The 15,932-nt window shown below is 37.1% G+C and overlaps 1 protein-coding gene across 8 annotated transcripts in view; it reads right to left on the bottom strand.

Annotated features, from left to right (window-relative positions):
* Positions 1-10,344: 10,344 nt before the first annotated feature.
* FAM133A (family with sequence similarity 133 member A) overlaps positions 10,345-15,932 on the bottom strand; it is a 48,620-nt gene continuing 43,032 nt past the window's right edge. For all 8 annotated transcript variants that reach the window (XM_023634319.2, XM_014729014.3, XM_023634318.2 and 5 more), the window contains one exon: positions 10,345-13,325. In XM_023634319.2, coding sequence (XP_023490087.1) covers positions 12,473-13,222 — 750 coding nt within the window. In that variant the 5' untranslated portion in view covers positions 13,223-13,325 and the 3' untranslated portion in view covers positions 10,345-12,472. The remainder of the gene's footprint in view (positions 13,326-15,932) is intronic.

The raw sequence follows: 15,932 nt of genomic DNA, 5'->3' as shown, positions 1-15,932 counted from the left end.
AGACAAAGTGTGTGTAATTTCCCAATAAGCCCAGGAATGTAATGATAATCAGAGTATTTTTACCTAGAGCAAACTGTGGTTATGGCCAATTGATCACCAAGTCCCTAGAAATTAAATAGATTGGCAACTAGCCAATCAACTAAGTTGCTAATAAAGGTGGAAAAATTCCAACTCAAGTTAGAAGCCTAACTTGAGTCATCATAGTAGGAATCCATGGCCTCTTCTCCAAATCCTCAGCTTTGATTGAGTCAAAGCCCTTCAACTGAGGGGCAAACTGTGAACCTTTGAGGAGAGACCCTGCAATGTGAGCACAGGCTTACAACATGAACCCTCCCTCAATCCTTCTCCAGTAAGACCTCCAGCCATTAACCCAAGGACTGTGCACTGAAGGAAGGAAAATATCCTCACCTTCTGGGGATTAATAGATACTTACCTGGGATTTAGGTTGATGCCTAGAGACAAATGTGCCACTGTAGCCCACTGGTCAAAGAAGGGGCTTAGTGAAATCAGGTGACATATGGAGTCTTGGCCCACATTCATTTCACAGTACATCCATTTGGAATGTAGACCTGCTCTGTCATTTTCCTTGTTGCAGAGCATATAGTGGGAATAGATATATTAAGTAACTGGCAGAATTTCACAGTGGCTCCTTGTCTCATAGAATTAAGTTGAAATACTTTATAGAATTGATCGAGTTGTGAAGTGATGATATGTCAAGTGGGAGGGCTATTATGGTGGAAAAATAGCCTCATGGAGGGCTATTATGGTAGAAAAAGTGAAGTGGGGGCCTCTTCCAAGATAACAAGCCAACAACTCTGGAGAATTTGCAGTGATTAGTGTTACCATCAAAGATTTTAGAGATGCAGGGGAAATGATTCCTATAACACTCTCATTTATCGTGCTTGTTTGGCTGGTGAAAAAGCCAGACAGATCATGGAAAATGACAGTAGATTATTGCAAATAATCAGGAGGTGACGCCAATTGCAGCTGTGGTTTCAAATGTGGCATATTTACTGGAGCAAATCAAAACAGCCCCTGAAATCTAGTATGCAGCTACTGACCTGTAAAATGCTTTCCTTTACCTACTAATCAGTAAGGAATATCAGAAACAGTTTACATTTACATGGCATGGATAACGATATATTATATAGTTTCACATCAGGACTGTGACTGTCCTGCTCTCAGTCATAATACAGTCCAGAGGGACTCTGGCCCTCTCGACATCCTGCAGAATATCATTTTGGCTCATTAGATTGTTGATATTATGCTAATTGGACCACTGAGTAGGAAGTAGCAAGTACCCTAGATCAATTCTTAGAAACTTCACTGGTGAAGGATCATTTCTTTATTTTTTTCATTTCATCAGACTAATATATTTGTAAAATATAAATATGAATTACTAGAAAAATATTTATGCAAGTGCATGTTGCAAGTATGTCAAATTGCTATATAAGTTTTCAAACATTTCTATCAATTTTCATATTTATCTTGTTTCAGACTAACAACAAACAGTTTAGGAGCTGACACAGTCCATGGACCATACTTTGAGCAGCACTGCCATAGATGCCTTAGTATGACATATGAATGCCAGAGAGCAGGAGATGAACTATGCAAAATTTCAGGACCTGCCATAGTAGTCAAGCTTCTAGGAGTCCAGTGGTCTTGGGTATATTGGGCTATCTCCTTCCAAAATGAGAGACAAGTTACATCACCTTTTACTACTGACCATAAAAAAACAGGCACAATGCTTGGTGGTCCTCTTTTGGATTTGGGAGGCAACATAAAACACATGTGTGCTGCTCTGACAGATCTACTGGTAGTCTGTGAAACTTCTAATTTTAAGTGGGTTCTAGAAAAGAACAGGCTCTCCATCAGTTCCAGGCTGCGGTACAAAATGCTTCATTACTGAGGCTTGACGAACCAGAGGTCCCAAAGTTATGGGAAGCTTCTGTGGCAAAATGAGGCATTATATGGAGCCTCTGGCAAACCCCACTGGAAGGATAATAGCACAGAGCCCTTTGATTTAGGAGAAAACTCTTACCCTACTCTATTCTCCATTTAAAAAATGGCTCCTGGCTTAGGAATGGGTTCTAGAAAAGACTGTATTGTTCACCGTGAACTGGTGCTATCTGATTCACACAACCGTGAATTTGGATGTGCATGGCAGCATTTCATTATAAAATGGAAGTGGTATCTACCTGGACTAAACAGATCTGGAGGAAAACGTGAAAAGTATGAGCAAATGATCCAGTAATTATGCTCCTTGGTATTTAACCAAGTGAATTGAAAATTTATGTCTACACAAAAACTTGCACATGGATGATTAGCAGCTTTATTCATAATGCCAAAACTTGGAACAACCAAGATGTCCTTCAGTAAGTGAATGGGTAAATATACTGTGGTACATCCAGAAAATTATTTCAGAATGTTATTCAGCACTAGAAACAAATGAGCTGTCAAGCCATAAAAAGACATGGAGGAAACTTAAAATGCATATTACTAAGTGAAAAAAGCCAATCTGGAAATTCTACATACAGTATGTTTCCAATTTCATGGCATTTTGGAAAAGGCAAAACTACAGAGACAGTAAAAAAATCAGTGATTACCAGGGGATAGGGGAGGGAGGAATAAATAGGCAGAGCACAGAAGACTTTTAGGGCAGTGAAACTATTTTGTATAATATTATAATGGTGGATATATGTTATTACACATGTGTCCAAATCCACAGACTGTACAACACCAAGAGAGTACTCTAATGTAAACTATGGGTGATAATAATGTGTCAATGTAGATTCATCAATTGTAACAAATGTACTCCTCTGGTGCTTGATGTTGATAGTGGGGGAAGCTGTGTTTGGGGTGGGGGAGGAGTATATGTGAATTCTTTGTTCTTTCTACTCAATTTTGCTGTGAACGTAAAACTTCTTACAGATAAAGACTATTAAAAATTATAAGAGATAGCTCAGATTCTCATGGTACCTGGTTTATACTGCTTTACCACCTCTCCCTCAAACACACCTATCACCTTATGAGGAGTTCCTTATGAGTACCTAATGAGGAAAAAAAAAGCATGGGCCTGATTTACAGATGGACCTGCATGGTATGCCAATACCACCTAGAAAGAATAGCTGTGAAAGTCACCAGTGAAGGGAAATCCTTCCAGTGGGCAGATATTTGGTAGTATGACTTTGCACATCAGTGGAAGGAGAGATTGTCTGAAGTATATATCTGGATCAATTCATGAGCAAAGGCTAACAGGTCTGTTAGGGATTTAGAAAGATCAGAAGTGAGCAATAAGTGACAAGGAAGTCCCGGGGCGGGGGGGGGGAAGTATTTGGATAGACCTCTTAAAATGAGCTAAGAGTGTGAAGACATTCATAATCTATGCAAATACCAACCAGAGGGCATCCATGTTAGAGAAGGCTCTCAACAATTAGATGGACAAGATGCTCTTTTGGTTAGTCAACCTCTTTCCCCAGTCACCCTGATACTTATTCAATAGCCCCACACACAAAGTATACACGGTGACAGGGATAGAGATTATGCATGGGTTCAACAATATAGTCTTTCCATTGCCAGACCTGACTTGGTTACCACCACTTCTGAGTGCCCAACCTGCTCACAGCAGAGGCCAACATTGAGCCCCTAATAATGGTGTTTCAATGGACCAGCAGGCTATCTGATATCAGATTGATTACATTGGACCTTTCCTTTTTATGGAGGAGGCAACACTTTCTCCTTGATGGGATAGACATATATTCTGGATATGGATTTTCTTTCTTTATCTGGTAAGATTGTGCCTGCGCCACTGTCAACGGTCTTAGAGAATGCCTTTATCGATTGCCATGGTATCTCATACAATATTAGCTCTAACCAGGGGACATAGTTTATAGCAAAGGGCTCACACCTATAGAATTCACTGGTTTTATTATGTGCCTTATGTGGGCTGCTGAAGATTCACTTGTTATGACAAATAGGAGAAAACAACATGCAGGTTTAGGATGCTGCTCTAAAGAATGAAATGTATGCACTACACCAGTGGCCAATAAATGGTACAATTTCTCCCATAACCAAGAACTAAGTGCTGGGTGGGAGTGGCCTTTCCTACTACCACAGCTCATAACATACTTGAGGAATTTTTGCTTCCATTCTCACAATCTTGGGCTTTGTGGGTTTGGAAATCCTAGTGTACAAGGGAGGAATACTTCCACCAGGAAACAAGGTATTGGGTTTGACGGATGGGAAGCTGAGACTACTTTACAGCCTTTCTTGAGCTCTTCATGCCACTAAACCAATAGGCAAAGAAGGGAGTCACTGTACTGGACTAGGTTATTGATTCTAATTTTAGGGGCAAACTGAATTGTCACTACACAATGGGACAAAGAGGATTATGTTTGAAATCCAGGGGATTCTCAGTTGGGCAAGGGAGTAACAAGAGCTACCCCCTCTTGTTACTCCCTTGCCCAATGGCAACAATCTGATAATGCAGGACAACAGGGCTCAGATCCTTCAGGAATGAAGGTTTGTTACACCCAACCAGATAAAGAACCTCATCCACCTAGCTGCTGACAGAGGGTAAGGAGAGCATGGAATGGGAGAGTAAAGGCGGCTATGGTTACCAATTTAGTGTCATGAATAGCTACAGAGGAGAAAAATGTAGCACTATGCTTTATGTTCCTTTTTTCTCCTCCCCCACATTCTACCACTACTTTAATGAATTATGTCAGTAGTGGCTAATATTTTAGGTGGAGTATGATCAAAATGAAATCACTCTGCAATGATATGGTAACTTGTGTGACTTCATGCAACCCCTTGAGGGGAGACATGAAATTTTCGCTCAGATGAAGGACAAGAATAGCGGCTGAGGTGCAAAAGGGGTGGGCAGTGCTGGGTATCTTTTATTTGCCCCACCAGTTCTACTCTCCACCTTCTTGAACCTGCTCTGTGCCCCAGGAGGCTGACTTACATGGTCTATATCGATGAGATCCCATGACCTTTGATTTCCAGTTGGGTTCAGCTAATGGGGAATCAGACAAGAGAAGAAAGGAGGTACGTGAGATCAGGATATTTGTCCTCTGAACTGTCAGCTCAGGCTGACTGTGACCATGCTCAAGGTCCCCTTCTATACACAACTCTCACCTTCATCGTTCTAGTCCCTTCAGGCCTAGAAGTAGTAATAGGTCATTGTTACTAGCCTCTGGTTACTGCACTACCCCATGTGGTTCTCCTACATTCTGCCAACATCTTTGTAAATAGTCCTTTTGTAAATAAACCCTTTCAGATTATCCTAACTTGTGTGTGCCATCTGTTAAATGACTGCATCTCTGATTGATACAACCCTCTGGGCAGCGCTCTTGGTACAGCCTACTATCTATGATTGGGTGGGTATGTACCAGATGTCTATAAGCAGTCTTCATATGCACATATATGCACATTGGGGGTAATCAAATTTTCTCCCCTTACTTGATTGCAATTGTCTTTTAGAATTTGGTTGTTAAAGATTTATGCAATATTACAAGGGACTATTGGGCTTAGAGAAATCATTCATATGGGATTCTTGGTTAGGTCTAGAAATATATGGCCATCAGGCAGGAGCAGTGACTGCTTAATGGCCATAATATGCCTTTTTGTAAAGTTTCACATTTTTTGGTTGATATTTTTCTATTTTTATCTTGTTTTTACGTACTGAAATATTATGGAGATTGTTTTGAGTTATACTAGGTCATGGATTTTATTCACTGGTTTCCTTCATGTTTGTGATAGATGTAATAGGGTTTTAATTATGGTTCCTCACTTTCTATTAAGCTTGTTGTACTCACAAAATCTTTATCTGAGTAAAGAGGCCACAATAAAGGAAAACATGTTCTTGTGGATTATATCTGAAGATCTAGATAAATTAATTCTGTGAAGGTTGAGTTAGGAAGTAAACGGGATACATCTTAAAAACAAATTTAGGTAAACTAATTGAATAAAGATTAGAATGTGAGGTGGATGGTTTGAAAATGAGATATATTGATAATTAAATAATTAAGCTATTTTGTTTCAGGCCCCAAAGACAAAAAGAGCATTATAATTACCTCTGTAAAAGGAGACAAATAATCTGCATCATAAAAACAAGACAGGAGAAAATGAAGTCTCAAAAAATACAGAAAATTTGTTTTACTATTTGCACATTGGTGATAGATCACTGTAGACACATACACACATATGTAAGGCAAGGGAGTATTAAGAATGGGGCAGGGTGGGTTGTGATATTGGGATGCAAGGGATGTCTGTTGCATTTGAAATGGAATAGATGGGAGTGGGTGAAAAGCTAGAGAGTTTTAACGCCTAAATATTTTCCACAGATTAACTCATTTAATTGTAGGGCTGCTGTGGAGCAGTCTGTCACCAAGGCCTGCACACTTAATCTCCACACTGTACTGCCTCTAAATTTGGCATTAAGTGTTTTCACCTAAGTTTGCAAATTAAGTTTATGGCAAAAGCTGCAACATGGAGTAATCAAAACCAAATAACTTACACCAAGACCCTGTTTCACAGCATTTAACGTCAACTATATAATAACTGTGCTTAGGTAAAATGATTGGCAGCTAAGATCTGGCCTAGGTTCTGAGTTGGGATGGGAAAGAGGTAGTCTCATGGCTATCAATGGGCAGCTGCAATTGTCTATGTATAGGAAAGGCTTAGAACTACCCATATGAAAAGGAATTTCCAAGCCCAGAGACAAGGAAATATACATAAATACTTATTTTAAAAATAAGCAAAAACAATCCTGCCAGGAGGTTGAGGAGGAGAGAATACAAAGTTCCTTTGTTTGGTGTGAGACTTGATTGCCTACAGTAGTTCTTCAGAGAGTAGGGGAGTCCTCTGGCCACACTAATGTATTTGATCCTCTAGGTTGATACAATGTTGTCAAAGGACAGGGGATGGGTAACAGGTGCAAAACCTTTAATTTTTAGTATAAGCTAAAAGTTTTTGGAGATATCCTTTCAATTATTTCTGTGAAAAAGTTTTTTTGTGAAAGTAGTATGTAGTCAGACTGCTTAAGTAAAAAAATAAATAAAAGCTTCCTTGAGTTGTCAGTATTATTGTCTAAAGCTCTTTGATGCAATTTCATGGAGTCTAAAACTATCAGGGGATAGTCTGAATAGAGGGAACACTAACCTCATAGTCTGCAAGCCTGTCACACAGCAGGATGTACAAACCAAATGCAGAGACTCTCAAAGTATTCAGATTTTCCTTGTGTGGAGAATAAACTGGCTTTCACAAGGCCATGTTTTCACTGGCTATTTTTATTATTATTATTATTGTGTGTGTTCGTGAGGAAGATTGGCCTTGAGCTAACACCTGTTGCCAATCTTCCTCTTTTTGCTTGAGGAAGATGGTGGCTGAGGTAACATCTGTGCCAATCGTCCTCTATTTTATGTGGGATGCCACCACAGCATGGCTTGGTGAGCTGTGCTATGTCTGTGCCCAAGATCTGATCCCACGAACCCTGGGCCGCCAAAGTGGAGCACATGCACTTAAGTACTACGCCACCAGGCCAGCCCTTCACTGGCTATTTTTAGATAGTATTATTACTAAAAATATTTGGTCAAGATTTTTTGAAAAATGAAGTCCATCCAAATATTTTATGACTTAATATAACCATTTTAAGTACACAAATGGTTATTTTAATGGTTTAATAAGTTGGCTTCTATTTGTATTTCATAAGTTTCCATAGAGCTAAAGCATTTTGAGTTCTCAGGAAGATAGCAGAATGGGTGATTGTTTTGCAGTATATAAAATAATTCTGTAAACTTCATTTCAGCTCAAATTTAAGGAAAAAATAAAAAATATACTTCTTCTACATGAGCAACAGGATGCTAAAAATAACCAGCAATAAGATCATTTATGATGGCAATGTTATTAATAATGATAATCATTTGACTCTAGTAAACAGCTTCTGGGAAAAAGACATCTGAAAATACCATACAGAGTCCTTGATTATACCATTCAAAGTAGTAGCTTATTGGAGGGAATATTAGCATATCCATGCTCTCCCTAAAACAGTTCTACTCTTGTCAAGTTTCTGAGCACAAACTCATACTCATGTTGTGCTAATGTTATCAGCCTTCATCATAAAAATTGATCTGATTTCCTCTTATGAATCCTTATTTGAACATTTTACATCTATAAAATGTAATCCTCCAAATATCCTGCTGTATAATCAGGAGTTTTAAAGCAGTGCAAGTCAGATTAATCATGCCCAGAATATCTAAGTATGGAAGGTGGTGTTTCTCCTGGTTCTAGCAGAAATTTGGTAGGACGCACTAGATTTTCTGTCATTTTATCTTGGTATAAACATTCTTGATACATGCTACAAATACATGACTCTTGAAAATATTATGCTAAGTGAAAGAAGCCAGCCACAAGAGACCACATACTATATAATTCCACTTATATGAAATGTCCAGAATAGGGAAATTTACAGAGACAGAAAATATGTGGGTAGTTGCTTAGGGCTGGGGAGGCTGGGAGGTGGAAAAGAGGATAGGATATGGAGTTTCTTTCTGAGGTGATTAAAATACCCTAACATTGATTGTGATTATGCTTGCAAATATCTGTGAGTATACTAAACAACACTGAACTGTATACTTTTAAAAGGTGAATTTTATGGTATGTGAATTATATCTCGATAAAGTTAAAAAAAGTGAGGCAGGGGCTTATACATAGCATTGGTACATTGCATTCATTCAGATTCTCCTTTGTCCCAGGGCCTGACCAACTAATTCAATTCAGTGACAATCATGAGGCACCTATCATATGCAAAACACTGTGTACCATCATTGCAAGAGACAAAAGATGAAACAGCCTCTATCTTTAAGGTTACAATGCAGTAGGGGGATGATGACATAATAAAAATGATAACAGTAATGACGATAGTGATAGTGATGATAGGAGGAGGAGGAAAAAGAAGAAATAACATTTATCGAGCATTTGCTATGTGCTAGGAACTTTGTTAAACGTTGTAAATACTATTTTGTCTTATTCTCACAACAATCTTAGAGACCGATACTATTATTTTTCTGATTTTGTGTCTGAGGAAATTGAGGCACACAGAGATGAACTAACTCACTTAGTCACATATCAAGAAATGGTAAGGTGAGAATTTCAACCTAGTGCTTAGCCAAGAGCCAGTGCTCTTAACAACTAGAGTCCATTAATAAACACAAAATACATAATACAAGATGGATTCAGGTAAGTGTCACGAGAGAGTTAGTAAAAGTGATAGAGCCATTTGGAGAAAGAACACATCTTGTTTGTAGCTCAGGAAGGACTAGGAAAGTCAATTCCGTTCTAAAGTACACAGGTGTGTTTGAATGTTTGACTATAATCTTCATGAGTCCTGAAATAACTAAAAACCTACATCACAGATTAAATATTTCTTTTTTTCCTAAAATAAATCCAGTCAAACAGAAAATCACCTCAGAGTCACAATGTCAAAGGTACAACTTTCTCAAGATAAATTTATAATAAAGAAAGGAACTATCACAAGATACAAAATCAGAACCTCAAATTTTATTCATTTTCCTTATCTCCAATCTAATCCTTTATCTGCAGCCTGAGAGCTTTCATATTCTTCTCTTTGTGCTTGCAATTACATTCCTAATCTATATTGTATTGATTTTTCCCCCCTCTCTGGTCTACTTTCTTATCGACTTTCCCACTGCTTCCCTTCCCACAGTCAAAGTTAGTTGAATGTTATGGCTAAAGCTATTCTTTTTATGAATCACATAAAGCAAATCACTAATAACTTTAGTGCTTTTCACATAAAGGATAAATTATTTTGTTTTCAATCTAGAGGCTACATATTAAATGTTCACCTAAATCTATTTAATCTATCGTCATCTACATATTTCCACATCACTTTTCCCTACCATATTGTCTATACTTACATTTAAAAAATAGCATTCCCCTTTTCTCTCAAGTCCCCATGAGTGCTTTTTAAATTTCCTTCCCAAACCCCTTACTGGAAGACTGTTCAGGCTATAATCAGAGGAATAACAAAGTAATCTTACCTCCTAGACAGTCAGCATTGCTGATAAGCATGAAATATTATGGTAGACCACCCACTTCCTCAGTCATTACATAAAAACCAGTGCAAATAAAATAATGTTTCTTTCTACTGTGGCATAAATGATCACCACCTCTGAGTCAATCTGCAGACCACAGGAAGATGTGATAGAAGATAAGTGAGATATTTTATGTAAATAATGAAATAGACATTCTAGAGTTCTGTGTTATTACTCAAATTAGGTTAGCTGATGCTGAAGTAATAAAAAACACCCCAAATCTCAGTGGTTTAACACATAACAGTTTATTTCTCACTCTCAACGGTTCACTGCAAGTTCATCAGCTCTCCAGGGCAGGTCCCATACACACAGTGACTTAAAGATCCAGGTTGCATCCATCTTGTAAGTATACCATTTGGAGTACATTGCTTTCAGGTCACCATGGCAGGTAAAGAGAGCGCTGGAGGGTCATGCAGGACTTTTTGCTGCTCCATTATCAAAATGACACGTCACTTCTGTTTACAATCTCTCTGCTAGAAGTAATGAAATGGCATTGCCTAACTACAAGGGGCTGGAAAGTGAATGGGAGCACATGGATATTGATAAACTGTTAATGTCTTTGCCACATTCTAAAATAATATAAGCTTTTTCCATATTTTAATGAAAAACGATTTCAAAAAACTCTATATGGATACAAAATATCCCTTAAATATAATAGCTTTTATCAGTACATAGATATAGATATATTTTAGGAAACAGGTAAAGTTATGAAGCTTCAAGGTGATCTAGCATGGCAATACATTTATAATGTTCCAAGAACTTTACTGAGAGATTCTGGTATTTCAACAGCAAAAATTTGGGGAGCCAGTATGTTATTTATCTACTAGATGTTTTCTATCTTTATAATAATTTTACCTGTGATTCAAGAAAGCCAACATGAAATCATCTATTTAAAAAAAAATAGCTACTGATTCTATCATGCCAAAATAATTTGTACATATATTACAATTAGCACATCCTCTGTAACAGGTTTTTTTTGAGATATCAATTTATAATTCATATTACTCTGATATATAAAAATTTAAAGTAAAAATAATTTTCAACTTATTAGAGCATTAGTGGTAAATGTGAATGAGCAACAGACATGAGGCACCAAATCTTAGTAAAATATGACACAGGAAAATCAATGATGTCATTATCTCCTAAATTTAACTCTTATTTTAATTCAATATTAATGCTTAAGAGAACAAAATTTTAAACAGCATACTTACTAAGATTTTGGCAGTAGCTTTATTAACAAGACACATAGTGTACTAGAGGTCTGGCACTCAACTTGGTTACAGTAAACCAGCTTCAATATGAAGGCATTAAATATTTTTTTTAAAACCTTCTTTTTACATGCTAAATATTTTGGCAAGTGTGCAAACACAGTAATGAAATTAATATAGTAGGATTAAGAAATTACAAACTTGAAACGTGTATCCTAAACATAAATCATATAAAAAGAAAGGATTACTGGTTATATAGACTGTCCCTGGATAATCAAAACTTAACAGTATAAAACATGCAAAATATTTCAGAATCTTCATTAATCAAAAAATACCAGGGTCTATTTAAAATGATTCCCCTCCAAAGGGTACCAAAGGTAATTCAAATCATGTAACACTGTAATCCTAAATATTCTTCAGTAATGTTGAAGTAGAGGTAAATTTCATAGAATTGGGGGCTTACTTATACTGTAAATTCCTGTCTTTCTCGTTCACTTAAAGCAGCACACATTATTCCATAATTTCACTAAGTAAGAAAAGAATGGCTGCTGCACTGGCAAAAATAGAATGTGTAAGTATCAAAGGCACACTATTCAGCTAGCCAAAGTTATAGCAAACATTTTCCCCCACAAGCCCTTTCCCCATGTAAACAAAAGTTTATTAAGGAGAAAAGTAAAATAAAATACACATCATCAAAAGTAAGGATTTTGAGACATCAATGTTAAGTCCATGCTTCAAAAATGTCAACTATAGTCATCTGGATATTTCTGATTACATTTTAAAGGTATATTCAAATTAGATACTTTTAACATTAGATACATTTTTTTGTCAAAATTATTTATTATCTAAAACATTTTACTCTAATTCCAAACATTTTAACCACTAGTATGACAACAGGGTTTTAGCTCTCAGAGGAATAAATCACTGGAAGAAAAAAACGCACAGACAAAATCCTATACTTAAGCTGCAGGCAACAATTATGGCCCTTGCTGGCACAGTGGCATTTGACTGGCAACTCAAACTCGAGGAATAATTCTACTAACACAGGGAAATTCATACATTTTGGTAAATACGCCCTAACATTCACAGTTGAAATTTTCTTTAGATCTTCCTTTTTTTAATAGGAAAATCTTGCTTTTTATCTTAATATTATTCCGACTTGTGACTTGAACCTGACTTCTTTTTCTTCTTCTTACTATGTTTCTTGTGCTGTTTTTTTTTCTTCTTCTTTGCTTTTTCCATTGCTTTTTCTTGCTCTTCACATCTTCTCTTCTTTTTTGCTTGTACCTCCTCTTTATAATCTGATTCTGATGAGGACTCCGATGATAAAGGTTTATCCTCAGGATACGTCTTCTTTCTTTTTTTGCTGAGACTTCTGACATCCTTTTCTTTCTCTGTTTCATCTTGTGACTTCTTTTTCTTTTTTACATATTCCTTGCTCTCTGACTCAGATTCATATGTAGAGCTTTGTGATGATTTGTGTGAACGATTCTTCTTTTTCTTTCTCTTTTTACCTTGTTTCTTTTCCTCATCTTCAGAATCTGAAGAACTGCTTGAAGAATCAGAGCTTGATGAAGAAGATGACGAAGACCGAGAAGACTTCTTCTTTTTCTTTTTCTTTCTCTCTCTTTTTTTGGATGAACTCTCATTTCCACTTAATAATTTCTCTCTGCTTTCTTCTAGTTCTTTCTTCCAATTCTCGTTCATTTTTTCTTCAAATTCAGCTAATGCCTTGGAGCCTTTCTTTTTATTTTCTAATTGTTTCTTCACTTCTTCCCATGTGGGCCTTGGTCGATTCAGATAATCTTGTATTGTTGGACCTGCAGATTGAGTTGGGCCCCTCCATCTGGCCATCGCTATAGGATTCATATATGCCACCCGATTATCTCGCTTCCCCATGGTGCCCGATGGTTCCCAGAGCAGACTCTCAGTTGCTAAGGAGAATAAAGATAGACATCCTCCTTAAATTCTGCATCTGCTGGTATAGCAAGTGGGTTCCATTCTGTGAGAGAAGCAGATGGAATGATTACAAATCACCTTAAAAATAAGACAAAATAAACATGTAAGCTTAATTGTTCACTATCACATAGTACAATAGAAATTGCATATTTGCATATTTTAGACATTGTGGTATGACTATAACATAAACTTAAAATGTATATACTTCATGTAAGGTTCTGACTATCTAAAATTTTTAATTACTATTTCCTTTTATATTGTATGATACCTTTTTTTCTTTCTTTAATTCTGCTTTAGATGGTATAAAAAGAAATTTCTATAGTTGAATTATATACCAGGCAGAAAAGTACAGCAGAATCCCTTCTATCTAGGTGTCATACCTGAAAAATCCTACTCCCTCAACTCTCACATCCGGTCCATTACTAAATCCTACTATTCAAACCTCCACAATAGGTCTCATATCCATTCACTTCTCTCCAAACATATTGTCATCAACTTAGTCCAGGCTCTATCATCTCTCCCCTGGACTATTAATGTCTAATATTTATTAAGTGTTTATTATCTGCCAGGGACTACTCACTGTTTTGCAATGGATTATCTCATTAAATCTCTAGACTAATCCTATTACCTCTATTTCACGGAGAATTTGAGTAACTTGAACAAAGTAACAGCTAATAAATGGTAAAACCAGAATTTAAACCAAGGTAGCCTGACTCCAAACCTTGCATACCTAGCACAACACTATATTGGCTCCTTAAATCAACTTCTTAATTGATAGCCCTATTATTACCATTACTCTCTTACATTCCAGTCCAGTTGGATCTTAAAATACTCCAGTGGCTTTACATTATAATGAGAATTAAATCCAAACTCCAATAAAGGTCCTATTTGATCTGTCCTGTTTAACTCTCTTAGTTTCATCTAGAGTCACTCATCCTTTTTCTCAATTCTATCTTCTCCAGTCCTCTCTTGGTTTCTGGAACACGCTAAGCTCCACTGCATCTTTCAGGTCTCAGTCTAAATGTGAATTCCTCAGAAAGGCAATTATTAGGTTGAACTATATAAAATTGACAATTATACAGGACAAAAGCAGTCAAATACCAGCAATTTCATATGGCTCAACCTTGTATTAAAGTATGTTGCAGGGTACGTATCTACCCCTCATATTCATTATTCTGTAGGCTAGTTCCTTGTTTCTTTTATTCATAGTACTTAGTAAATTGGTGCTTATTTTATTTGTCTGTATTTGGATGCGTGTGTGTGTGTGTGTATGTGTACCCACTGCTAAATATAATGCCAAGAAAGGTAAAGGCCATGTTTGATGTGCCTTATTCACCATAGTGTTCCCAAAATTTAATATAGCATCTGGGCCACACTAAGTACTTAATAAATATTTGCTCAATGATAAACAAACAATGAATGGATAGATGGATGGATGGCTTACTCTGGGAGAGAGGGGCATTCAGAGAAGCCTCCTGGAGTTGGTGATGTCTGTATAAGATTTTGAACCATAAATAGGAGTTCACCCAGGAAATGAAGAAATGAAGGACATTCCAGGCAGAGGAAACAATATGTGAAAAAACAGAGGAATCTCAAAGAGCACCATGTATATAGTGTTGATGGAGCCTAAAGTGCAAGAGAGCAGTGGCAGGAGGTGAGGCTGCATAATCAGAAAATAGCCTGATCACAGAGGCCATCTTAGGTCATTTTGAAATCTTGCATTTGTTCTATAGTTGTTAGGAAGCCAACAAAGTCTTTTACATAGGAGAGAAAGATGATCAGACATACGGTGGATCTTTCTGTCAGCCTACATCCTGACTCTTGACTCTTTAAGTCAACCTAACATACCTACCCATCATAAGCTCAATGCCACAAATGTTACAGTGATTCTTGGTGATAGTTTCTTCCATTTGATTTGTTGTGTTCTTGATCTTATTCTCCTTACCCTTCAGTTTGGTCCAGCTTCTCTTAGTTCTTTCTGTCATTTTCATTCTTACTGCTACTCCAAAGATCTGTCAAATATCATTGTTTCTCTGACTTGATTATCAAAAGCGCTTAGGGACTTTAGTTCATATTTAACTTGCGGTTCTCTCTGCTACTGGACACTTAGAATAGCATAATCCACTAAAACTTCAGTTCCTTGAGACCTATTTCTGACATCATCTAGAAAGATATGCAAAGGCCAGTTCACAAAGACTTTGGATATGATGCTAAGGAGGTTGGAATTTATTCTTTAGGACTTACAGTGAAGCTAATGGGGAGATACTGACTATTTTAAACAGGACAGTGATATGGTCATATTTGATTGTTTAAGAGACAATTTTTTTACAGCACGAAAGATGGATTGGAGGCATATAAGACTGAAGGCAATGAGATCATTTAAGACAAGACAAGGCAGACAAGAAATGACAGAGTCTGAACTAAAAACAGTGGCACTGTGAATGAAAAGAGGAGGGAGGATTCTGGAAAGATAGTGGTACAGGAGGACTCTGAACTCACCTCCTCCCACGGACACAACAAATCTATAATTACTTGTGGAACAATTACTTCTGAGAAAGATCTGGAAACTGGATTAATAGGACCCCCACAACAAAGTACAACACTGACAGGGGTGGAAGGGGCAGAAATAAACCTCTGCTGAGGAAAAGAT

This window comes from Equus caballus, chromosome X (genome assembly GCF_041296265.1).
Source record: "Equus caballus isolate H_3958 breed thoroughbred chromosome X, TB-T2T, whole genome shotgun sequence".
Classification (NCBI taxonomy): Eukaryota; Metazoa; Chordata; class Mammalia; order Perissodactyla; family Equidae; genus Equus; species Equus caballus.
Note: the sequence above shows the minus strand (reverse complement) of the source record. Positions and strands in the feature narration are given on the sequence as shown.